Below are 25,278 nucleotides of genomic sequence, written 5' to 3'. Positions count from 1 at the left end.
GATCTACGCTTACAGCGAACTGGGGAGCTGGAACGGGTTCTGAGGGTGGCGCTGGGGCGGGACAGGAGGTGGGACCGGATGGCAGCCTGAAAGTGGGGCCTGGGGAGCGGGGCAAGGTAGGCTTGGGGTTCGGGGGCCGAGCGGGGAACCTGGAAGGTCAAGGGTAGCGCCAAGGTTTTGTGAGGCCTGGGTGTTCAGGAAAAGCAGGGCGGGTCTCCTTGGAGGCAGCTGCTGAGAAAGGCGGGCAGGGCCCCCGCCAGGGACCTCCGAGAGGTGGGTATTTTTTATCCCCTTTCAGAACCCCTCCCGGAGACGGTTCTGGGAGCCTTCCACCTCCTGACGTGTGCCAGGTGGGCACAGCGTCCCTTGCTTCCTCACGCCCCTCCGTCTGGGTCCTTGCTGTGGTCTCATCGGTGGCTGCCCCACAGGAGCTGATCACCGCCTGGTACATCGGGTTCCTGGTGCTCATCTTTGCCTCCTTCCTGGTCTATCTGGCTGAAAAGGACGCCAACTCCGACTTCTCCTCCTACGCCGACTCACTCTGGTGGGGGACGGTGCGTGAGGGTCTGTGCAGGGCGGACCTTCTCCCTGGGACCCTTCTCGGCCCGATCATTGTGACCCCGACTCAAGGACCTGTCTCTGTCCTCTCGGCCAGGGCTGGGACCCCCTGTGACCAGCCCCTGTATTGGTCCCCCAGCTTGCCTCAGGGGACCAGTTTGTACCCCCATCTGGGTCCCTTGTGACCTGTACACACACACACACACCCACCCCCCTCCCCCCGCCTCCAGCACAGGAGATGGGGAGAATCAAGTTATGCCTCTAACCAGCCCCTCTGCCAAGTCCTCGACTTGTCCCTCTGGGCACCCATGAGGACCCCTCCCTTATGATCAGGCTTCCGGGTTCCTGTGCCCTGACAAGCCCCTGTGACCAGCCCTGCAGGTGACTTGTTTGTGTCCCCAGATTACACTGACGACCATCGGCTATGGTGACAAGACGCCACACACCTGGCTGGGCAGGGTCCTGGCTGCTGGCTTTGCCTTACTGGGCATCTCCTTCTTTGCCTTGCCTGCTGTGAGTGCCCTTCCACGTAGGATGGCCTGGCCTGGGGGAGGGTATCCTGGGGGTAGAGCCTGCTAAGCCCCTCTCCAGCATTTGCATGGGCGGTGGGGACACCTCGGATGGACAGGGGTGAGGCACCTTTGCTGTCTCTGGGTTTTTTGTTTTTGTTTTTGTTTTTGTTTTTGTTTTTTGTCTTTTCTATGGCCGCACCCATGGCATATGAAAGTTCCCGGGCTAGGGGTCGAATCAGAGCTGCACCTGCCCGTCTATGCTACAGCCACAGCAATGCTGGAAGGGTGCCACATCTGTGGCCTATGCCACAGCTTGCTGCAATGCCAGATCCTTAACCCACGGTGTGAGGCCAGGGATCGAACTCACATCCTCACAGACATTATATTGTGTTCTTAACCTGCTGAGCCACAGTGGGAGCTCCTCCCCCCACCACATTCCCCCAACCATGTCTATTGTCCTAGGGCATCCTTGGCTCTGGCTTTGCCCTGAAGGTGCAGGAGCAGCACCGGCAGAAACATTTCGAGAAGCGGAGGATGCCAGCAGCCAACCTTATCCAGGTACAGAACGCCCAGGAAGCCCCTCAACTCTGTATGCTGACCCTTGTGTCCCAGCTTCACAGCTATGACTCCACTTTAAGCTCCAAGAGGAGATGTGGCTTCTCCGGGGTGATATGCCAAATCAGGAAGAGCTGGGATGCTGGATAAGATGGTCCGAAACGGCTCCCTGTGCCATATGCCCAGCGCAGGGCTAGCCAGAGCTGTCCCGTTGCCCAATTCCAGCCCCGACTCTACAGGCCTGGAGTGGAGTGGAGACTGAACAAGCAGCTCTGCACCCCTGGTGGAGACCCAGTCTTGCCACCATCGGCTGTGCCCACTCTACTTCCAACACGCTAATTCATTCCACACGCATTCACAAACGAATGCTGTAACTACGGAGAGAAATGGTTCTCTGAGGAGCACTTGACAGGGGACCTGGCCTGATCTGACCTTGAAGAAATCTCAGGGCTGACTACCCTGAGAAACTGCCATGAGCTGAGAACTGGGAGATAGGTAGGAGTTAGCCAGGGGAAGAGGTGAAGGGGGAAGCATTCAAGGTGCGGGAATAGCATGTGCAAAGGACCTGTGGTGAAAGAGAGCAGGGTGTGTTTGAGAAAGTGGAATGAAGCTAGTGAGACTGGAACAGAGAGCTCAAGGGAGGCGTGCCTTTGGGGCTCAGTGGGTCAAGGATGTGGCGTTGTCAGTGCTGTGGCTTTGAGTTTGATCCCTGGCCCAGGAACTTCCATATGCCTTGGGCCTGGACCAAAAAAAAAAGTGGAAAAAAAGTTCAAGGAAGAGTGGACAGTGGAAGGGTTTGGATAAGTGGGTGTGGCCCAGACGCAAGGGCCGCAGAGAAGAATTTAACATTTTCCTAAGAACAGCGAGGATCCATTGAGAGGTACAAAGTAGGAGGGAGGGTGACATGATCAGATTTATGTTTTGAAACGTAGTGAGTGGATTGGAGGGTGAGCCAGGTGTGTGGAGACCAGACAAGGGGCTCTGGCAGCAGTCCGGGTGAGGCGGGTGACTTGGATGAGGGTAGCAGCAGGTGAGATGGGAAGAGACGGGCAGATTCTGCATGTTTAGGAGGTGAGACTGTGGCATCAGGAATGGGGGAGAGGGAGGGGACAGGTGGTGGGTTTCTAGCTCGCCCAGCTGAATGGCTGGTGACCCTGCCCCCTGGAGGGGGACCCGAGCTGGGCTGTGGAGGGTGAGCTTGGCTGGAGCATGTAGAGTCTGGGGGGGGGCGCTCTGAGACCCTGAGGCGGGGTGTTGAGGCAGCCGGATATACGGGTCTGCATTGGAGGTGCGGAACGGGCTGGGCCTTGGGCGTGGATGGTAACGAAGCCCTGGGCATGGAGGCTCTTGCCCAGTGGGGAGACGAAGGAGAGAGAAGAGAAGGTGGTCGGGACCTGGGCTTTTAGGAGCCTTAACGTTTGGTGGCTGGGTGGTCAGCGCTGAGCCGGCCAGGGAGGCAGAGAAGGAATGGCCACAGAGGTGGGAAAAAAACCAGGAGTGGGGGGCTCTGTTTCCCCTGCCGTCCGAGCCATTCTGACAGGGCACTGGCTGAAGCCAGGGCTCTGATTGTTTTTGTTTTTGTTTTCTTTTTATGGCTGCACCTGCAGCAAATGGAAATTCCTAGCCAAGGGGTCAAGTCAGAGCTGCAGCTGAGGCCTCTGCCACAGCCACAGCAATGCTAGATCTGAGCCGTGTGTGCAGACTACATGTGTGTAAGCTTGTGGCAATGCTGGATCCTTAATCCACTAAACAAGGCCAGGGATCGAACCTGCATCCTCACAGAGACAACGTCAGGTCCTTAACCCGCTGAGCCACAGTGGGATCTCCAGGGCTCTGATTTTCGTGAGTCTGTGGCTCAGCCTTGTGCAAGAGAAACCCCTGCAGGAAACAGTTCCGGGCGCACTGGCACAGCCTGCCTCCCCGGCTCCCCAGCGTGCTACCCCCTGCCCCCCAGCCCAAGTTTGACTCAACACCCTCTTATCTGTCCCCCCCCCAGGGTGGAACCCCCTCCCATTCCTGCTATCTCCAGCCACCAGCCCAGTCTTTCCTTCTCAGCATCCCTTGGGGCACAATGGCTGCTGTCCCCTGGGAGTTGGCCTTCCAAGGGGCATTGTAGGGGCAGGCGGCTGGCACTGTTTGTGCCGAGAGACAGCTGGTATTGTGGTGCCCATAATTAATGAGACAGCTCTGGCAGCTGCTCCCCAGCCCAAGCCAGGGGCCTAGGCAAGCAGGAAGTAAAAATACGCCTGGCCTGTGAGGGTGCCCAGCCAGTGAGGTCAGCTGTAGGCAGTCCCTCAAGAACAAGAGACGCGTCCGAAGAAGCGTCCAGTTTTGCTTCGTCCTGCCCAGGGCCTCTCACGCCCCCCTACCCTTGCTGATCGCCCCGCTCACAGTCCCTACCTGGCTCTTTTCTTTTCCTGGGGGAGAGAAGGGCAGTCCTTCCTCTTGTCTGACCCTCATCCTGATGCAGAGGAAACCCTGCAATTTCATGGATGCTGAGGGGTTAGTAGGTGATGCTCTTTCCTCCCCTCAATCTCATGGGCGGTGACAGGCGGCTGGGCAGGTTGGCGGGGTTGTTCTTGGTAATAATAATTCATTTGGTCAGTATTTATTCCCCAGATGTTTGCAGAATACCTAGCATGGGCCAGAGGATACAAGGCACAGCTTACAGTCTAAGGAGAGAGAAAGACATTAATCAAATACACAACAAATAGATATTTATCAGCTGTGGTGACAGGCAATTACAGGAGTGTTTCCCAGGGGAACTTGGGATTAAGTGCCTGCTCTGTGCCATGCCCCGTGCTTGGCATTTAATGGACAGTCACCCAGTTCACCTCATAACCCCTTGCTGGGCAGGTAGCCTTACGTTCATCTTAGGGACTTGCCCTCAGCTCTGCAGCTTTGCTTAATCCGTCCACTTGAGTAGGGGGCAGAGCCGGGACTGACAACAACACCCCAGCTCCTAACTCCCACACGCCAAGGCCCTGGCCCTGACGCTGACCTGCCGGTGGCCCGGGGAAGCCATTTCTCTCCAGGTCTGCCTGCCGGCAGCTTTGGACTTGGAGCTGGCTTCTGGCCCTGAGCACCCTTCCGCTGGCCTGAGGACTGGGTTCTTCAGCTGGTGAGGGGCTCAGAGCCCTCTCTGATGCCTGTCCCCCCTCTCCTCCCCCCTTCCATCCCACCAGGCTGCGTGGCGCCTGTACTCCACCGACACGAGCCGAGCCTACCTGACGGCCACCTGGTACTACTATGACAGCATCCTCCCGTCCTTCAGGTAGGCCCTCCAGCAGGGGGTGGCTGGGGGTAATGCCCCTTGACACTTGGCTGGGACTCCGCCTTGGAGGGAGGGAAAAGGGTGGCAGCTGCTGTGGGAGCATCTGGGGCTGGCGCTGCAGGTCCTGTGTAAGAACCTGCAGTGTCCTCTCTCCCACTCTGCTCTGGCAGGGAGGGCGGTGACCCTGGACACAGCCGCGCCCCGCTGGCTGAGCCCTGGGTGCTGGGGTGCTGGCCGGCCGCATGCTCACCCCGAGCTGGGGCCACTCAGGGCAGCAGCCCAGCCAGCTCACCTCCTCCGTCTGAATCGGGGCCAGTTTAGCCCTTGCCAGCCTGGCATATTGCAGCTGGAGAGAGAGAGGGGTGTGGGCAAGAATGTTGGTGCCAGAGGTGGGTTCGAGGGCCCACCCCAGCACCCCCTGCGTGACTCTGTATCTGCTCTTACTGTACCAGGCGAGCAGCCTTAGGGCCCCACAGTGGGTTCCCCGCACTGGCCCGGGAGGGGGAAGGCTGCATGGGCATATGGCACGATGCAGGGATTATTAATAACAGCGCCAAGCTCCTGGGGCCAGGTGCCTGGCCAGGCCCTGGGGCAGGAGGAATTCCTCCGAGAGCGGCTCAGTCCCGCGGGCCGGCGGGCAGCAAGCGAGGCGCGGCCAGGCTGCTGTGCTCAGCGTCTCTGCCAGCGCCTTTTCTGCCTCATTAGCCTCCAAGAGCAGCGGTTGCGTGATCCCAGTCACCCCCACACCTGGCTGCCCCCCTCCCTGCTCCCCCCCAGCCCCAGGGGCTTCCCAGGGGGAGGAGCAGGAGAGAAGGGCCTGGGGAAGGGGGGCTCCCAGAACCCCCTTGCTTCCCTCATCTCTCCCCCTGGCAGAGGCAAGCTCCTACCCCAGAGACAGGGGTGATGGTTAGATTAGAAGGAGCCATTCTTTCTAGAAGGCGTCCTGAGGACTCAAATGTCAGGCCATGGGGGGGTGGAGCAGGGGCTAGTTTGTTAGAAACGCGATGGGCATGATGGGGAAGCAAGATTGGCGGGGGGTAGTCTTGGGTCCTCTTGGGTAGGGGGGACCGAGCTTGGCTTGGAAATTCTGGGTCCACGGATCTTCTGCTCCCTGGACCACAGTTTCCTCATCCACACAATGGGCAGGCAAAGAGGCGGGACAGCCTCCTTGGTAATGGAAACAGGAAATGGCCTGGAGAGTTAAGAAGAAGCTGAGCCCTAAATCCAGCCCCCAAGAGCCCACGGCAAGAGTGACTCCTGCAGGAGAGGGAAGCTGGGCTTCCCTGTCAAGTTTCCCTCCTCAGCCTCAGTTTCCCCCGAAGATCCGGTCAGATCTGGAGGGTGAGAATGTCAGGGCCGGAGTTCCCGTCGTGGCGCAGTGGAAACGAATCCGACTAGGAACCATGAGGTTGCGGGTTCGATCCCTGGCCTTGCTCAGTGGGTTAAGGATCTGGCATTGCCGTGAGCTGTGGTGTAGGTCGCAGACACAGCTCAGATCTGGCGTGGCTGTGGCTGTGGTGTAGGCCAGCAGCTGTTGCCCTGATTGGACCCCTAGCCTGGGAAGCTCCATATACTGAGGGTTGGGCCCTAAAAAAAAAAAAAAAAAAAAAAGATTTCAGGGCTGCCGCTGGCCACCGGGTGGGCACAGCTCCATGTCCAGGCGCTCAGCTTGCTGAGCAGAGAGTGGGCTGGACCTGAGCCTTCACCTGCCCCCTTGGAAGGGTGCCCTCGAGCTGGGCCCATCCTGCACAATCATACTTAGCATCCTCCTTTTTCTCAGCCACATCTGCAGCATATGGAAGTTCCCTGGGCCAGGGATGGACTCAAGCCATGGCATGGCAATGCTGGATCCTTAACCTGCTGAGCCACCGGGGAACTCCCATACTTGGCATCCTGGAGGGTTTCCCAGGAACCGGGTGTAGAAAGAGAGAGAGGAAGGCTAGTTTCCCACCCTCACCCCTGGCCACTGGGGCACGAGGTATTTGCTGAGCACCTGGAGAGAGGCAGGGCCTGGCAGGGTCTGTCAGGAGCTCAGTGCCCTCGAGTGAGGGGGCGATGCCAGGGCCCTGCCTGCCGCTGACGGCGCCCTCTCCTGCAGAGAGCTGGCCCTCTTGTTTGAGCACGTGCAACGGGCCCGCAACGGGGGCCTGCGGCCCCTGGAGGTGCGGCGGGCGCCGGTACCTGATGGAGCGCCCTCCCGTTACCCGCCCGTTGCCACCTGCCATCGGCCGGGCAGCGCCTCCTTCTGCCCTGGGGAAAGGTAGGGGCCCCGTGGGGCTGCCACCTCCTTGCTTCTCCTCCTCTTCCATTCTCTGTCTCATCCTCTCTCAGACCTGCCTCCAGCCACTACGTGGGTGTCTGGGCCTGTTCTGGGACCTCCCAGACCTTGTCCTGAGGCCTGGGCTGTTGGCCTCGGCTGGCCTGACAGGTGCAGACTGAGGGTCTCTCTGGAGAGGCCGGAGTTGACTTGCTGTTTTGTCGCCGGGGGCTCCGGGGGTCTGAGCGGGGGCGGGTCCACACCACCCTCTCCCTTCGCCTCCTTCATTCACCCTGTTGTCCTCTTTCTTTCTGTTTCCACGTCCTCCTCACTCTTCCATCCCTGCACCCCATCCCTCCCGGGAAGCTGGAGAGAGGAGGAGGCCGCTGGCCACAGGTGCTTACGGCTCAGGTAATCGTGGGCAGCGTCCTGGGGTGTGAGGGCAGGGACTCCCCGACCCCAGCATGTTCCTCTGGACTCACCTCTTGGGAACGAGCTGCTGGCTGGAAAGAGCTCTGCCTAAGAACTGCCGTAGGGCCCATGTCAACTCAGCCAATGACGAATGCTCTTGTCTTGTGCAACCCTGTCTACAGCTTTGCTAATCCCAGAGGGCCCTTCTGGGATTCTCCCACAATGCCTTTCTTCCTCACGGAAGGACATTTTGCTGGCCCAGCAGTCTCTTTCTCTTAATCTTCCTCTCCTGGAGGTTTTGCATCGCGAAAGATGAACAAAGAACGAACGGTGCTTTACCCCCACACAAGTGTTGGCAAATACTGGAATCTCAGGCATATTTGGATCAGGGAAACCCACTAACCACAGTATGGGAAAGTGGCTGCTCCTACAGATGGATAGCTTTGAGGTCCAGGCTTCAGCCTCCCTCTCAGTCATCCCCTGTCCCTCACCCCTCCCTTTGCTTTGTCTCATCCTTCCATGTCATCCCTGAATCAGCCAGGGGGACATCTGGGCCTTGAGCCTCAGGTGTGATTCTGAGCCCTGGGCCCAGAACAAGGGAAGGCAGAAGAGGTGAGCCACTCCGGGGTCAGAAGGATTAGGTGCAGTGAAAGCTTGCCTCTGCCACCTGATGCTGTGTGTCCTTGAGAAAGTCATCAAGCCACTCTGAACCCCTGGGTTCTGGGCAGAAAATCAGGAATGTTTAGGTTGATCAAGGCCTCTGGGTTCTCCGGCTTCCTGGGCTGAAAAGGCCTGGGGAATGGGGGTTCCTGGGGAGTTCCAGGAAAGGAATTCTGCTCCCAGAGGATGCTGGGAGCAGAATTCCTTTCCTGGTCTCTGCGAGGCGCTTTTGGCCTGTGGCTGAGCAGGACGTGAGCAGAGAGGTGGAGCCCGTCCAGGTCTCTGCAGGGAGGGGAAGCGCGATTGGCAAGGCCAGGCTGGGAGCTCCCTGGAAGAGGGTTCAAGGCGCAGCCCCACTGTGTTCCCTGTCACTGCCTGAATGTCTTAGAGTGTTCTCCTTGTCCCCATCCCGCCGTGGCTCACAGGTAGAAACTCAAAAGCTCTGGCATTTGAGCCACTCTGCCCAGGACACGAGTCAGGGCTCTTTGCAGCTTCAGTTCGTTCTGGTCTCACTTTGCCTGAGTAGGAAGGTTCTGGGGAAGACCTAGACCCCAGCACCTAAGCCACCCCTACAGCTGCTCTGGGTCTCGGGGGCCCCCCAGGGCCTGGGAACAGATGACGGCTGGGGCTTGGCCATCACGAACTCCCAGCCTTGGGTCCGTCTGCCCTGTGGTGTCTGTGTGGCTGGGGCTCATGTTGGGGAGAGTGGAGCATCCCTTCCTCCCAGGGACCCCAAGGGGCTGAGCTGTGACTTCTGAGAGATCAGGCACCACACGCCAGATGGCCAAGGCCTTCATCTTGGCGGTCCAGGCCCCGTGGGGCAGGCGCCCCAGACAGGACCCCCCCCACCCCGTACACACGCCCCTGGTTGGCCACACCCTCAGTGGTGCTTGTGGGTGGATCCAGGCTTAACACCTTCCCAGGACCACGAGGAGCGGGGCTTCCTGAGGGATGGCGTTGCCAGAGCCAGCACCTCCTCTCCGTGAGGTTTGGCGATGAGGTGCTAAGACAGCAGCTCCCAGAGTGTGGTCCACTGACTTTCCGCATCGGCATCCTGTGGGCCGTTGTTCAAAGTGCAGAGCTACCGCGACCTCTCCCCGAGCCCAGCGCGGAATGAGCACCTCTGGAGAAAAGAGAGAATTCTGCATTTCTAACGCGCTCGCTCCGCAGGAGATCCTTACGGGGAGCTTGCGAACCTCTGCCTTCTGGGCATGTGGCCTAGAGGTGGATCTGAGTGTGTGTGAGTGTGAGTGTGTGTGGGTCCTTCTCTCCTACCAGCCGCAGGAGGCCGGCCCCATCCTGGCAGCTCCCCACCTTCGGCCCGCCTGCCCCCTTCCCACTAACCCCTCTCTGTTCGTGTCTTGTTCTCAACTTTCCAGCCAGATGTTTAGTAATAAACGGAGTTTCTTTCGGATCCACGCCAGCTGGAGACCGAGGTACCCCCTCGCCTGCTCCTCCTGTCCCCACTCTCCTTGCCCTGCTCAGTTCCGGGGCTGGAGAGGGGGTCAGGATGGGCCAAGGACACGTGCATGTGCCTGCCGCCTGCCGTCTGCCTCGGGGCCCTGACGAGCCCCTGGTCTTCCTGGGGAGGCCTCTGCCAGGTCTTGGGTCATGGGCCTGGTGCCCAGTCTGCCAGGAGGGACACCTCCAGGAGCCTTGTGACGAGCTCTGGCTCTGCCTCTGACCCCCTGCGTGGTCTTGGCCGCATCGCTTCCCTTTTCTGGAGCTCAGTTTCCCATCGGTGGACTGGGCAAATTGAACTAGAGGCTCTCCGAGGGTCCTTCCCACTCTGACTTTTGCCGGGCCTTGGGTTTAGCTTCCTGGCTCCCCACTGCTCACCTTGGACCCAGCAGATGCCCGGAGGAGATGGGATTGGCGCCTCCTTCCCGAACTCCAGAGCCCCTGCATTCCGGGGTGCCTGCCCTGGGCCAGGCCTGCACTAGGGACCTGATGATGAATTAAACACACTGCCTTGAGAGCTGCGGAGAGTCATTGCCCTTCCGCGTGATGAGCACAACCAACAAAGGAGGAAGCGGAGGGCGGGGGCGCTTGGGTCAGGCGGTTGGCCCAGAGGAGGCCCCCAAAGGCGTGGGTGTGAGGGAGGCCCTTCCAGGCCCGGGAGGCGCTGCGCACCAGGGGGAGGAGGTGAGAGAGAGCACGGCCGTGGCAGAGAGCAGGCGGCCCAGCGTGGAGGTCGGGAGCTGAGGCTGGGTGCTGAAGAGCCCCGGAGCCCCACGTGAGCTTTGCCCTGCTGGCCCTGCCCGGCAGCTCGGACTCCGGGAGTTTCCCAGAGTGCCTCGGGGCCATGTGGATGAGGGTAGAGGGCTTGCGGAGGTGATGGTGACACAGTTCCCGGCTGCTCTACCGAGAAGCAGTGTTTCTTAGAATCGTGGGTTCTGGAGCTGAAGCTGGCGACGGGACCTTGGGCACAAGCCCTGGGTGCCTTCTTTTCCTTGGATGTAAAGTGCTGGTGAGAATAGGCTCGGCCTCCGCTCAGACTGTGCGTGGCGCAGAGCAAGTGCTGTAGAAATGCCTGCCTCATGCTATTTGCCAGGTTATAGTGTCTCTGGGTCAGATCTGCCCCTTTGCAGGAGTCCGTCGGCTGCGTGGGCGTGGTGGGCAGGAAGGGCAAGGCCAGGGCGGAGAGGCCATCGAGGCAGCTCCTCCCAGTCCTGGAGAGAGGGGCCCTGTGCCACGCTGGAAGGGGCAGGCTGCCTCCATTCCCCCATGAGCTTGGCCTTTGGTGGGCAGGTGGAGACCTTAAAGAAATCCCTGTGGGAGCGAGGGCAGGGTTGGGTCCAGCAGGGCTGTCGGAGGGCAGCCTGGGTCCGGAGCTCACCCTCCCCGACCGGGCAGCCCCAGGCAAGCCCACACCTCCGTCACCCAGGGACCCCCAGACCTCAACATCTGTTTCTCCTTGACATCTGGGGTGGGACATTTCTTTGCTGTTGGGCATTGTCACATGCCTTGTTCAGCATGTTCAGCTGCCTTCCTGACCTCTACCTGGATGCTAGGGTTAGGGTTAGGGTTACAGCTAAAAATGGGTGACAGCTAAGAATGTATCCAGCCACATGTCCCCTCGTGAGTAAAACAGCCCCCAACTGAGGATCCCTGCCTGAGACCTCACCCTGGTGGCTTGTCCCAGAGGAGGAACAGTCTCTGAAGTCAGAGAAAGCCGGGCTCCAGGCCTTGTTCCATCCGCAGGGGCTCTGTGACCTTGGAAGCTGTGTCACCCCCTTTGACATCTATAAAATGGGGGAGGGACTTCAGAACCTGCCACCCGGAGTGGCTGAGCTGAAAGGGCTCAGGCCGTCAGTCTGGACCTTGTGTGTTCCTAGGAGTCTGGCAGGGAGGCGCTCTTTGGGTCCCCTGTGGGCCAGGTTTCCTTCCCTTTTCTTTGAGCTTTTAGGCTCCAGAGAGGCTGACGTGAGCCATTTTCTGGGCCCTGCCCAAGGAGCTGGGACCCAGGGCCGCTCCTCGGAAAACAGTGCCTGCTTGCCTTGAACAGGAGCCCGGGGGTCTCTGGCTGGCTAGAAAGTTACAGACCCCCCCGCTAACCGGGCTGGAAGCTCCTTCAACCCTCACGGAATCAGAGCTGGAGAAGGACCCTTCGAGACCTCTAGGGCAAGCCCCCAGACCCCCTTCCTTCATAAGTCCTGCCGAGTGCAAGCGCAGACTTGTTTGCACACTTCCGTGACGGGGAGGTCACCCCCTTCTCCTCGAACCCCATTGGAGAGACGTGCTGGGCCCCTGACTGAGGGTCAGGGCCGTCTCCACTCCTTCTCTTCCTCTGCCCCTTGGCGGAGTGCAGGATGGAAGGAGGGGTTGCACGGGCCGGGTGGGGGCGGGGGGGGGGGTGCTTGCCAGCATGAGGAGAGCTTGAAGGGACAGCTGTGCAGAGGAAAGTTTGGGAGAGCCGACCTCAAACTTTGGTTGGAACCTTTGGGCTGTGCTGAGGGGATCCTGGGCCAGCAAACAGCTGGATTGCGGGGCCGCCCTGTCCTTCCCTCGTGCATCCTCCAGGCCCGCATCCTTGACCCACAACCTCGCCCCTCTGGGCAGAGGTCCTACCCTAAGGATGGCCCCATGTCCCGGTTTGAAGGCCCTTCCAAGGGTGCACCTGCTCTCGAGATGCTCCTCTCACGCCAGCGCCTTGGCTGTGTACCCCGTCCGCCATGCCCAGGGCATGGAGGACCCTGGCTCCCACTCAGCCCCTGCAACCAGAATCTGCCCTCTGCTCCAGCCTTGATCCGAAAGCCCCTGAGACGAGGTGACACAATGTCCTCCTCCAACCCTCCCCCAGCTCAGAATTCCCCCAAGGCTGGCTGGTGCTCTCCTGAGCCAGGGTCCTCGACACGTGGGGTGGAAGGGGCCCAGACCTGTCCAAAGGGGGCCGCTGAAGTGGCAAGTCACAGCAGGGAGGTGACGGTGACACCCCAGGGCATGGGGTGGGGATGTTTGCATAGGTCCTGTTCGGACAGTGACAACAGGGTCCTTGAAGTTCTTGGACACAGAGTTACTCTACCAGGGCCTGTCCTGGGGAACCTGAGGCCTCCCCTCATCTGTCTTCCTCCAAGATTTGGGGGACGCGTGGGGGTGTGGGGAGGGACGGCTGGGTGCACACACAGACGTGTGCATATGTGTTCACGTGCACACAGGTGTGTAGGTACTGTTGAGCGCAGACTCAGGAGGTGGCGGCGGGTCATATGGGCAGGATGTCAGCACTCAGGCAGGAGAGACTGCTGAAATTCAGGTTAAAGACCCTCACTGGAATGTCTGGGCATGGCCTGGGCAGACATGCGGGCCCCACGCTAGGCCTGCAGGCCAAGACCGCCAGCAGGCCAGTACACTGCACACCTCCAGGGGCACGGTTTATACCGAAGTCGGCGTGATGGAGACCTTTTGGAATTTTGCAGTGCACTGCCTGTACAACTGTACCAGGTCCTCAAGCTCTGACATGACCAGTGTGGGGTCAGATAGCTCCAGCAGCGGGCAAAGGAGGAAGGTAGAAATTGACATGTGTACACACATGCCAGCATAGCGCGCGCGCGCGCACACACACACACATGCCTCACCTCCACACAGCCTGCCCCTGTGTACAGGAAGGAGCTGGGGGCCTGCCTCAGTGGGCATGGCCAGGTGAACATTTCCATCCCATAGCAACGTGTCCGCCCGAAGGGGTCACCACCTCCACCCTCCCACCCACCTGTCCTCCCAGGCCCACCTCCCCTGTCCTCCTGTCTGTCTCTGACACCCTTCTTGGGTTTCTGTCAGTCCTTCCACTCTGACATCTGTCTCTTGTGCACCCCTTATCTGTCTGGGCAACGAGGGGTGAGAGGTGGGGGTGGGGAGGGGAGTTGTTCAGACTGACCCTGGGTCAGCTTCTCTAGGAGTCAGGGCCCCCCTCACCACACCCTCGTCCCATCCCAGGAAGTCTCCCCTTGGTGGAGAATCAGCCCCGGTAGCCACCCCTAAGTCCTAAGTCAGCTGTGTCCCCTGACACGTACCCCCAACTCCAGCTAACTCTGCTCTCTCCCCAACCCGACCTGCCCTGCCAGCAGCCGGATGGGCATCAAAGACCGCATCCGCATGGGCAGCTCCCAGCGGCGGACAGGCCCCTCTAAGCAGCACCTGGCACCTCCGCCGATGCCCGCTTCCCCGAGCAGCGAGCAGGTGGGGGAGGCCAGCAGCCCCACCAAGGTGCAGAAGAGCTGGAGCTTCAACGACCGCACCCGCTTCCGGGCCTCTCTGAGACTCAAACCCCGCACCTCTGCTGAGGGTGAGCCCCTGTGGGTGGGGGGCCAGGACCTGCTGAGGGTGGCGGGAGGGGACGGAGTCTGAGCTGGGGTGGAAACACTTGGTTCTGGGGGTCCCAGCTCTGCGACACCAGTCTTCTGGTCTGTAAAATGGGCGTCATAATAGCGGCTTCGCTGGGCTTCAGACTGAGAAACATGGAGCATAGACAGGGCGTCTGGTGGTTAAGAGCACAAGCTTTGGAGCCGGGCTGCCTGGGTTTGAATCCTGGCTGTGTCACTTATTTGGGGCGGGTACCCTCATCTCCCGGGCCTCGTTCTCCGCATCTATAAAATGGGGACAGTAACCGCATCGACCTCATGGGCTTGTTGTGAGGATTAAATGAGGTTATCCACAGAAGGAGAAGGGGAGCGTTTGGGAGGGTAGTAAGTGCTCAAGAAAAGCTGGCAGCATTAGGAGTGCCCACTGTGACTCAGCAGTAACAAACCTGACTAGTATCCGTGAGGATGCAGGTTCGATCCCTGGCCTTGATTGCCTCTTGGCTGAACGATTAGACTGTGATTCTGTGCAGAGGCCTCGGGCCCCTTGTCTGGGGCTCACTAACCTGTGCAGTGGGACCAGCGAGCCCTCCGCCAGGGCTGAGTGCAGTTCGGCCTGGGCCAGACCGGATGTGCCCCAAGCAGCTCCTGCTCACCAGCCACCAGGCAGGTGTATACACAGGGCAGACGGGCACGCAGGAGAGAGTTTTCTCCCCCTGGGTGGGGCAGCCAGGGAGGCAGGAGCCCGGTCTGCTTTGTGTCCCCAGGAAGGGCTCCTTCTCCCTCTCTGTGCCTCTGAGGGCCGTGGTAGAGGGTGGGAGCTGCCCCTTCTGCTGCCATCATAAGGGCCCCCCACCCCCGACGTTGCAGAGGGCCCCTCAGAGGAAGCGGCGGAGGAGAAGAGCTACCAGAGCGAACTCACGGTGGACGATGTTATGCCTGCTGTGAAGACGGTCATCCGCTCCGTCAGGTGAGACCGAGGCTCGGGGCTGGGCCACCCACTGCTGCTCCCCCCCTGGGGGCTGTCCTCATGGCTGGGCCCGGCCTAGCTGCCTGCATGCCAGCTGCTGCCTGCCTGGCACCCTGGGCAGCGCTGGCTGGCGGAGACCCTGGAGAATGGACGGGGTGGGCAGGAGACCTGTGGCTCCCTGCAGGGTTTGCGCAGACTCATCACGTCTGGAGGACTGGCCTGGGGGGCGGTGGGCAGTGTCCTCTCGGCTTCTCCCCCTGCCTCTCTCTCGCCTTATGTCAGGCTCCCTTCCCGCTGTGCCTCTCTCCCTAGCTCTGTATCAGCATCTTCCCGTCTCTCCCTGGGGCTCTGTCTTACCCGCGATCTCCTTCGGTCTGGGTCTCCGTCTCTGCCCAGGGGCTGGGCAGGACCTGGTGGATGGGCATGGAGGCTAGAGGTCCAGCAGTGGCTGTTTGGGGTGGACAAGGTAACGAAGGGCAGAGAGGGAGCTGGCAAAGAACCCCAGTCCTCTGAGACCCCTCCGCCGACAGGATCCTCAAGTTCCTGGTGGCCAAAAGGAAATTCAAGGAGACGCTGCGACCCTACGACGTGAAGGACGTCATTGAGCAGTACTCGGCAGGGCACCTGGACATGCTGGGCCGGATCAAGAGCCTGCAGGCTCGGTGGGTGCGCCAGGCCCCTCCTGGGGCGGGGGCGCCGCGGCCCCCGCTCCCCCGCTCCCCCGCGCGAGGTCTGCTCCAGCCCTTCCGCCGGCGCCCGGACGGAGCGCCCCCTACGGGCCGCTGCGGGAGCTGGAGGTGCTTCTGCAGCGCGGGGCTGCCAGTCACCGCGTTTGCTATTGAAGCCAAAGGAACGGGTGGGGTCCTCTGTGAAGGTTCGGGTCCTCTGTGCAGATCCTATGAACCTGCTCGGCCTCGGGGACGTCTTCGCGTGACTGCTTCCTTGTCCTAAAAGAACAGGCCTAAAATAATCATGGGCCTCCCGTCTCCTAAGGGAACAGGCAGCTTGCCCTCAGTGCTGCTTCAGTGCTTGCCTCTGGAATCTTCCAGGGCCTCTTCTCTCCACCCAGGGTATAGAAGAGTCTCACACCAAGACCCCAATCACCCACACCTTGCACATCTCCACTTAGCCTGCATTCTCACTGCCCATTGATTTGTTCTCTCAAGAAATTGTCACTGGGCATTTATTTGGTACTTGCCAGACCCAAGGTGCTGGGGCGGAAGGCGGGAGTGTGATGGCAGGAAAGCAAAATGGAGTCCCTGCCCTCATGGAGCGTTCATTCCAGTGGAAAGAGAACAGATGACAGGAGAACTAGACTATGTCAGATGATGATAAAGGCTAAGGAGAAAAATAAGGGTTAGGATGTTGGGGTTTGCGATTTTAAATAGGTGAGAAGCTGACATCTGAGAAATGGAAAGTGAGGCAAATGGTCCCATGGTTTTTTTAAATAGTTTCCAGGACTTCCTTGTGGCACAGTGGGCTAAGGATCTGGTGTTGTCACTGCGCTGGCTTGAGTCTCTGCTGTGGCCCAAGTTCAGTCTCAGTCCAGGAACTTCTATATGTCACGGGCGAGACCAAAAAAAAAAAAAGTTTCTAGAGGGAACAGCAAGTACAAAGGCTTTGAGGACTTTGAGATGGTCAGGTGTGCCTGGGGTGGTGTTTTAGGGACAGCAAGGAACTCGCTCCTGTTTGGCGTGAGAGAAGCAGGAGATGAGGTTAGAAAGCCAAAGGCACTTAGACTATATAAAGCTCTGCAGGCCACTGCAGAGAGGCTGGCATTCATCCAGAGTCAGATGTGAACATTGGAGGGCTTTGAGCAAAGGGCTGACAAGATCCGTTTTATATATATTTTGCTTTTTACGGCAGCACCTGCGGCATATGGAGGTTCCCAGGCTAGGGGTCCATTTGGAGTTGTAGCTGCCCACCTACACGACAGCCCAGCAACCCCGGATCCGAGGCACATCTGTGACCTACACCACAGCTCACAGCAGCGCTGGATCCTTAACCCACTGAACAAGGCCAGGGATCGAACCTGCGTCCTCATGGATACTAGTTGGGATCGTTGTGGCTGAGCCACAACAGAACTCCCAAGTTATATTTTATTTTATTTTATTTTATTTATTTATTTATTTTTGTTGTTGTTGTTGCTGTTTCTTGGGCCGCTCCCACGGCATATGGAGGTTCCCAGGCTAGGGGTTGAATCGGAGCTGTAGCCACCGGCCTACGCCAGAGCCACAGCAACGCGGGATCTGAGCCGCGTCTGCAACCCACACCACAGCTCACGGCAACGCCGGATCGTTAACCCACTGAGTGAGGGCAGGGACCGAACCCGCAACCTCATGGTTCCTAGTCAGATTCGTTAACCACTGCGCCACGACGGGAACTCCTCCCCAAGTTATATTTTAAAAAGATCACCCTAAGTGCTGTGTCTAGAATGGCCCATACGGAGCTAGGGTGAAAGCGGAGAGGCCAGTGAGGGGGCTACTTCCAACACCATCCAGGCAAGGTGCTGGGGTGGCAGCAGTTGAGGTGGGGGGAATGGTCAGATTCTAGATCTATTCTGAAGGGAGCGCTCACAGGGTTTTCTACTGGGGTGTAAGGGCAAACGAAAAAGTGAATCAAGGATAAAGCCAAGATTTTGGGCTTGAGCTGGAGGGAAAAGATGCTGTTTATTCACAGGGGGAAGTCGATGAGTGGAGCAAGTTTCCGTCAGGAAAGCTGGGCCGTGTTGGGTTTGTGACGCCCATCAGGCATCTAAATGGAGTGTTGATCGGGCAGAGGGATGCGGAGTTTGGGGGAGAGGTACGGTCTGGAAATATAGGTTTGGTGTCAACAGTGTGTAGAGGATCTGAAACTCTGGAAATGAAGACATTACTTAGTGAGTGAGAGTAAACAGAAAAAAGAGGTCCCAGGAGCGGGCCTTGGGTCCTGCAGTGTTTAAAGGTTGTGGAGATCAAGGCGGAACCAGTCAAGGAGACAGAGAAGCAGAGGTCAGTGGGGTAGGAGGAGGACTGGGGGAGGGTGACGTTTGGGAATCCAAATGAAGAAAGCGCAGCGGGAAGGGCTGATCAGATGTGCCCCTCACGGCTCGTAGGTCACAAGTATAATGGAGGGTGACAGGGATCCTTGAACTGGCAACCTAGAGGTCATTTGGGATCTTGACCACAGTTTTGGTGAAATGGTGGGAATGAAAACCTGACTGGAGAGGTTTAGGAGAGAAATGGGACGGGGAGGGTAGGGATAACACTTTCAAGAGTTTTACTGTAAAGTGGAGCAGAAAAACAAGGTGGAACCAGCTCCAGCCTTGTCCCCTTATAACTCACATGCCCACTTGTGTCTCTCCCTCGCCCTTTTCTGCCTCTCCTCCCTTGGGCGGCTCTTTTATTTGTCATGCTTGGGTGTGATGCCTTTGCTCGCCAGGTGGGAAAACCCTCAGAACAGCAGCCAGGTACCTGCATTTAACGAGGTCCCCATTTGGCAGAGTAAGCGGGTCCCCTCCCTCAGATTGCCTGTTCCCTGCAGTGCAGGAAGTCTCCCCTTTCAGCAAGCAACCTCGAAATCTTGTAGGATAGAAGGGGGCGGGGCAGGGTCCCCGCCTTTGACAGTTCCCTTTCCTCGCAGGGTGGACCAGATTGTGGGCCGGGGTCCCGGGGACCGGAAGGCCAGGGAGAAGAGCGACAAAGGGCCCTCCGACATGGAGGCGGTGGATGAAATCAGTATGATGGGACGCGTGGTCAAGGTGGAGAAGCAGGTGAGTGTGGGCGGGAGTGGCGCTCGGGCGGCAGAGCTAGTTGTTGGCCGAGAAGCTCTGGAAGGCCCCAGGGTCAAGCCCAAGGGGAGGGTGCCCTTCTCAGAGCCGCAGCCCAGAGGCATCTGCCCCGCAGATAAGCCCCGCTTCCCAGTAAGCCCGTCCACTCCTGCTAACCTACCCCAGTAAACCCCACCCTCTCCAACCAAGCCCCGCTCGAGGTCTCAGAAAAGCCCGTCTAAATCCCATCTACTTCATTGAACCCCGCCCCAGCTGTCCCCATCACCCGCACCGTTCCAACCCAACACAACTAAATTCTGTTCGGAGTTGGGGTCGGAGGGAGTAAATCCCGGGTTCCCGGCTTCGTCCCTCCGGCGAAACGCCCTCGGGCTTTGCCGTGGCACCTCCTGCGGGAGGAGCCGCATCTCCCACTCGCGGTCCTTCCCCGACAAGCCCCGCCTCCTCGCCGCTCTCGTTCCACCCATTTCGGCGCTTTGCCCAAGCCCCGCCCCGCCATCGCCCCGCCCAGTCCCGGCCAAGCCCCGCCCCAAGTCCCACCTCCAGTCCCGGCCAAGCCCCGCCTCCAGCCCGCCCCGCCCCCAGGTGCAGTCCATCGAGCACAAGCTGGACCTGCTGCTGGGCTTCTACTCGCGCTGCCTGCGCCCTGGCACTTCGGCCAGCCTGGGCGCCGTGCAAGTGCCGCTCTTCGACCCGGACACCACCTCCGACTACCACAGCCCCGTGGACCACGAGGACCTCTCCGTCTCCGCACAGACGCTCAGCATCTCCCGCTCGGTCAGCACCAACATGGACTGAGGCGCTTCTCGGGGGCGGGGAAGCACACGGCCAGCCCCGGGGCCTGCCGCTCGGACTCGCCCTCTGAGGCCTCTGGACTCCTCTCTTACTTGAACTCGCTCCCTCGTGGGAGAGAGGCCACACGCAGTGTTGAGCTGCCTGGGTGGGCGAGATCCCCGATGTGGGTGCCAGCGACCCACCCCACCTCAGGAGCCTGAGATGCCAGGCCGCACGGAGGGCAGCAGCGGCGCTGTCCCGCGGCCTCTAGGCCCCGCAGTGCCCCGCCTGTTCCACCAAGGCCCGACATGGCCTGCCTGGCAGGGGCACTACCCCGGGAGTGGGAGCAAGGCGCTGGGGCCCTGGGCCCTGACCCCGCTTCCAGCTATGCAAGGTGAGGTCTTTGGCCCGCCCTTCACCCTTCGGACAGAGCAGGGAAGCCCTCCCGCCAAGTCCCTGCCCCTCTTGGGGGCGGGCCCAAGGTGCCCACACAGGTACCCACAAGCACAGGACCCTGCCCCAAGGCAGGTGGGCACCATATATGCAAACTATGTTAAATATGCAACTTTGGGGACCCCCATGGGGTCCCTCTGCCCCTCTCCCGCTGGGAGAAGGGGCCCCAGCAGTAGCTGGTCTCAGGCTGCTTGGCCATGACCCCATCCGCGTTCTTTGGCTTATCACCCCCTCCCCTTCCAGCATGGGGCCTGCGTCCCCCCCGCCTCCCCAGGGGCAGTGCCTGGGCCTTTCTTCCCATTAGCAGGTGTCCTCTCCCAGGGGCTCCCTCTTCCTGGCAGAGGTTCCCCCTCCTCTGACCCTAGACACCCCGGCAGCACAGGTCTCTGTACTCTCCCACCCCACGGACCATGTTCCCCCGGTCACACAAACATGTCCCTCCAGGCATGCAGGAAGTCCCTCACACTCACGCGGACACACACAATCACTCACACTTGGAGACTTGAGCACAGAGCCCCTCAGCCTCTCCTGGGCCTTGGCCGCTGATGCCAGTGGACTGGCCTTGCAGGGCGAGGTCAGCTACAAGGAGCCCCCCACACCATCCGGGTAGGAGAGGGAGCTCGGATGGGACCCCAGGTGTCTCCAGGCCCCAGCCCAGAACTTTACCAGCTCTCCTTTCTCGAGAAGATCGACTCCTCACGGGTCCAGGAGCCCTAACTGCTGCCTCTGCCTGCCCCCGAGGGCCCTGCTGGGCGTCCCCACAGCACAACTCAGGCCTAGGCCTCTGGGGCCTGGACAACACTGGAAAGACCCCAGACCCTTCCCCAGGGTGGTTAGCGGGCCCGCTTCTCTCCAGGCTTGCCCTCTTTCCAGTCACTCCAACTAACAACCAGAGAGAATAATAACGCATCCCGCAAGTCCCGCTTGTCAGGCACCACCTGCGCGTGTGGCGCTCACATGCACTCTTTCCCTCCTCCCACACCCCACTCTGCACTTCAGTTGGCAGCCCCCTGACCACAGAAGCCCCTGTCCACTCCAGGCCCCCAGCACCTCTTCGGCCTCCCTACGCCTCTGTTGCTCTTCTGCAAAGCCAAGGCAGGTGGCCGGAGGGGGATGGGTAGTGGACCAAGGGCCACCCTTTGTGGGGTGCCAGAGAATAAGGGGCTCAGGCCCAGCTGCCTGCATCTCATGACTGGGGACCTGCATGCACCCGTGCCAGGGCTGGGGTTGGATCTTGCTCAGCCCCACGGTGCCCAGCCTCTGCCTCCACATGCCCTCTGCATGTGACCATCATGCCCTGGATGGAGCCTGTCCTGGCTCACGTCACCTGCACCGCACTGTCCCCCGAGAGCCACGCCTCCGCCCCCGAGGGACAGAGCTGTGGAGAGGGCGGGGATGGGATCATCCTGTGACCAAAGGACCCTTGGCAGAAGCCCTCCCCCTTCCAGGACCCAGGCTTCCCACCCGGTTCTCGGATATGCAAGTACCTCACTTTGTTAACTTATTAACTTATTGATTTCATTAAAGTTTTCAGTAGGAGGCGGTTGGTCTTGGCTCTTCAGTGCCCATGGACTGGGGCCCTTGGTCTGTGGGTGGGGACGAGGAGATATGGATGAGTCAGGTTGTAAACAGCAGAAAATGCAGCCTGAAATGCCTTAAGCCAAAAAAAACAAAGCTCCTGTGGTGGCTGACTGGGTTAAGAACCCGACTAGTAGCCATGAGGATGTGGGTTCAACCCCTGGCCTCGCTCAGTGAGTTAAGGATCTGGCCTTTGCTGCAAGCTGTGGCGTAGATCAAAGATGTGGCTCGGTTCTGGGGCTGCTGTGGCTGTGGCATAGGCCAGCAGCTGCAGCTCCCATATGACCGCTAATCTGGGAACTTCCATATGCCGCAGGAGAGTCTGTAAAAAAAGAAAAGGGAAAAAGGAGGGAAAGAAAGAAAAGAAATGTACTGGCCCAGATAACTAAAGAGTCCAGGGGATAGATGAGGCTTCATGCATAGCTAGTTCTGGGTGCTGCAGTGTGTCAGAGGTCTCTGTCTTGGTCTCAGACCTCCACTTGGGCAGGCTGGCTCTCGTGATGCCCCGGCACTTCCAAGCTTCCTTTCTCTTGTCCTGTTATCCCAGTGGAAGTGCGTACCAGCTTCCTAATGGTTCGTATCAGTCAGGTTCCAGAGTCAGGAAGACAGAAACGACACTATAGGTTTTTCTTTCCTTTTTTTCTTTTTGTGGCCGCACCTGCGACATATGGACGTTCCCAGGCTAGGGGTCAAATTGGAGCTGCAGCTGCCGGCCTACACCACAGCACCCTCACAGACACTGTGTCGGGTTCTTAACCCCTGAGCCACTAGGTTTTTCAGCACAGAGAATTTAGGAGTTTCCTGGTGGTCTGGTGGTTAAGAACTCAAGTGTTGTCACTGCTATGGCGCTGTGGCTCAGGTTTGATTTCCTGGCCCACAAACTTTTGCATGCCATGGGCACAGCCAAAAAAAAAAAAAAAAAAAAAAGGACAGAGAAGACCATAAAGAATTTACTGGAGGGAATGCGTCCCACCGATGTAAGTGGGATGAAAAAGAACAGACAGAACGGGATAAATGAGAGGAAACCACTGCAGGAAGCAGCTCCCACGTCGAATGCTGCAGCAGTAGAGGGAAGAGGTTGGGGCCAGCAGAACCCATGGCTTAAACCCCAAAGCGCTAGGGCTCAGAGGTCTGGAGATGGGGCACCGTCTGCTGGTCCTCGTACCTCCTGGGAGCCACAGTGAACCTTGTCTGGGAGCAACTGCAGCTACCAGGCCCCTGCTGATGAGGTTAGTAACAAAAGAAGGAAAATCCCCACTCGTCTCGCCTCCAGTCTTTCCCCGGGCCCCTTGCTGTCAGAGCCGGCTGACCGAGGCGACGTGGTTTGCAGTCCCAGCTCCAGTTTCACAGAGCAAAGGACAGAAGGCTGCCTCTGGAACTAAAAGACAACGGCTTCGTAACTGACACTGGCCACCCCTTTGGACACCCAGGGTCAATTCGGATCAATCCACACACATTTGAAGTTCCATCTAGCAACCGTAGCTTCTGCCTAATAAGCTGAAGCTAGCCTACATCGAATGAAGACACTCCAAGCCCCCTCCTGGAAGTGAGGAAGACGAGATGTCCCCTCGTCCAATAGATGTATCCGGCTCTGGGGGTTAGTCACCGAATCCGTATTTGGGTGAGGTTCATTACTCTAAGTCAGTCACGGTTGCACCTGTGACAAGAGGCTAGACTGTAAAGTTAGCAATCACTTACGTCTTTAAATAAAATAATGAAGGAGTTCCCGTCATGGCGCAGCGGAAACGAATCCGACTAGGAACCATGAGGTTGCGGGTTCGATCCCTGGCCTTGCTCAGTGGGTTAAGGATTGGACTTTGCTGCAAGCTGCAGCGTAGATCGAAGATGTGACTCAGTTCTGGGGCTGCTGTGGCTGTGGTGTAGGTTGGCGGCACAGCTCTGATTCGACCCCTTGCCTGGGAACCTCTATATAGGTGCGGCCCTCAAAAGACAAATAATAATAATAATAATGAAGGAAAAAGAGGAGAGAAAAATCACTTAATGTCACCCCCAAGCCCCCAGCAGACACCAAGCAGGGAAGAACATGAGCGTAGCTGTAGACCTTCTGGTAACCGGTCACAAGGCCATAGGTTTTTCTTTTTTTTTTTTTGGCCGCCTCGTGGCATATGGAATTTCCGGGCCAGGGATCGTATCTGAGCCACAGGAGCAATCTAAGCTGCGGCTGCGTCGGCACTGGATCCCTAACCCACTGTGCAGACCAGGGATTGACCCTGCTTCCCAGGGCTCCCAAGATGCCACTGACCCCAATGCGCCACAGTGAGAACTCCCACAATGCCACAGTTGATAGATAGATGGTAGCGATTCCCGGATAGATACATTCAATTGAGGAATGTTTTTCTTTGCATATTATACGTATGTCACTAATTGAGTGGCTACATATGTGTGTGTGTGTGTGTGTGTGTGTGTGTGTGTGTGTCCCTTCTCCCCACCGTCCTGTGTCCCTTTGCCCACAGATAGGACCTCAGCTAGTTGCAGTTTGCTGCGTGGTAGAGTGACTCCACTAATCGTTCCTGGAGCATCAGTGGTCCTGCCCGGTCGGGTGTCGTGGCTTTTTGTTAACTTGTGTGCATGGGAAAGGGGACCCTTGAGGATCCCCCAGGTCCCAGACGTAGCCCTCCCTGCTCTTGGCTGTAGAGGCCTCCCAGTCAGGCAGCCACTACCTCTCCTCTTTCGTTGCCTGTGGTCTGAGGGGCACGAGAAGCCCAAACAGCCGAGTGGAGGTTTTAGCTTCAAAGGCGATGAAAACTGTGTGGCTTTCCTTCCCCTGAGAACTCAGGTCTCCACACCGGCAGAGGCCAGCGCTGCAGGGACGTGAAGCGAAATTTTCCTGAGTGGGTGCGGTAGCCTGAGTCATGACCAGCCAAAGACGCCAGGTCCGCATCTCTGGAATTTGGAAAATGTCACCTTAAAAGGAAAAAGGATTTTTGCAGACGTGATTAGGTGAATGACCTTGACATGGGGAGATTCTCCTGGGCGACCGGGGCCCTAAACCCCATTGCCAGTGTCCCTTTAAGAAACAGGCAGGAGGAGAGCTCACACACGGAAGAGGAGGAGGAACAGTGAAGACAGAAGCAGAGGTTGGAGTAATGGGGCCGAAGGAACACCAACGGCCACCCAGCTGGAGGAGTCACGGCACAGGTTCCTCCCTAGAGTTTTAGGAGGAGTGCAGCCCTGCTGGTACCTCGATTTAGGCTCAGTGAGGCTGATGCGGAACTCCTGGCCTCCAGAACTCTAGGAGAATAAATTCTGTTCAGTCACCAAGTATGTAGCAATTTGTTGTGGCAACCACAGTGAACTAATACTGGCGGCTAGGGAGATGCCACACCACCTACCTTCCTTTGATTCCTGGCGCCTTAAATGCCGGCTGTCAATGAGGATGCGGCGTTCCCATTGTGTCTCAGCGGAAATGAATCTGATTAGTATCCACGAGGACACGGGTTCGATCCCTGGCCTCACTCAGTGGGTTAAGGATCCAGCATTGCTGTGAGCTGTGGTGTAGATCGCAGACGCGGCTCGGATCCTGTGTTGCTGTGACTGCGGCTTACGGCTCCCATTCGACCCCTAGCCTGGGAGCCTCCATATGTCGAGGGTGTGGCCCTTAAAAAAAAGCAAAAAAAAAAAAAAAAAAAATGAGGATGAACCACTGCCCCCTCTGTGCCAGAAAGGACCCAGTGGGAGCGACCTGGCACCAAGTGGC

At 58.7% G+C, this 25,278-nt stretch overlaps 1 protein-coding gene across 5 annotated transcripts in view; it reads left to right on the top strand.

Moving 5' to 3' along the window:
* Nucleotides 1-21,522, top strand: part of KCNQ4 (potassium voltage-gated channel subfamily Q member 4) — a 55,400-nt gene extending 33,878 nt beyond the window's left edge. For 2 of the 5 annotated variants that reach the window (XM_021096970.1, XM_021096973.1), the window contains exons 5-15: nt 429-554; nt 961-1,071; nt 1,533-1,628; nt 4,811-4,899; nt 6,998-7,159; nt 7,523-7,567; nt 13,786-14,006; nt 14,890-14,989; nt 15,520-15,651; nt 18,611-18,740; nt 19,341-21,522. In XM_021096970.1, the coding sequence (XP_020952629.1) occupies nt 429-554; nt 961-1,071; nt 1,533-1,628; nt 4,811-4,899; nt 6,998-7,159; nt 7,523-7,567; nt 13,786-14,006; nt 14,890-14,989; nt 15,520-15,651; nt 18,611-18,740; nt 19,341-19,553 (1,425 nt within the window). In that variant the 3' untranslated portion in view covers nt 19,554-21,522. The remainder of the gene's footprint in view (nt 1-428; nt 555-960; nt 1,072-1,532; nt 1,629-4,810; nt 4,900-6,997; nt 7,160-7,522; nt 7,568-13,785; nt 14,007-14,889; nt 14,990-15,519; nt 15,652-18,610; nt 18,741-19,340) is intronic. The other 3 variants (XM_021096971.1, XM_003128110.6, XM_021096972.1) reach the window with 3 other exon arrangements.

This window comes from Sus scrofa, chromosome 6 (assembly GCF_000003025.6).
Source record: "Sus scrofa isolate TJ Tabasco breed Duroc chromosome 6, Sscrofa11.1, whole genome shotgun sequence".
Lineage (NCBI taxonomy): Eukaryota > Metazoa > Chordata > Mammalia > Artiodactyla > Suidae > Sus > Sus scrofa.
This window is presented reverse-complemented; position numbering and strand designations above follow the sequence as displayed.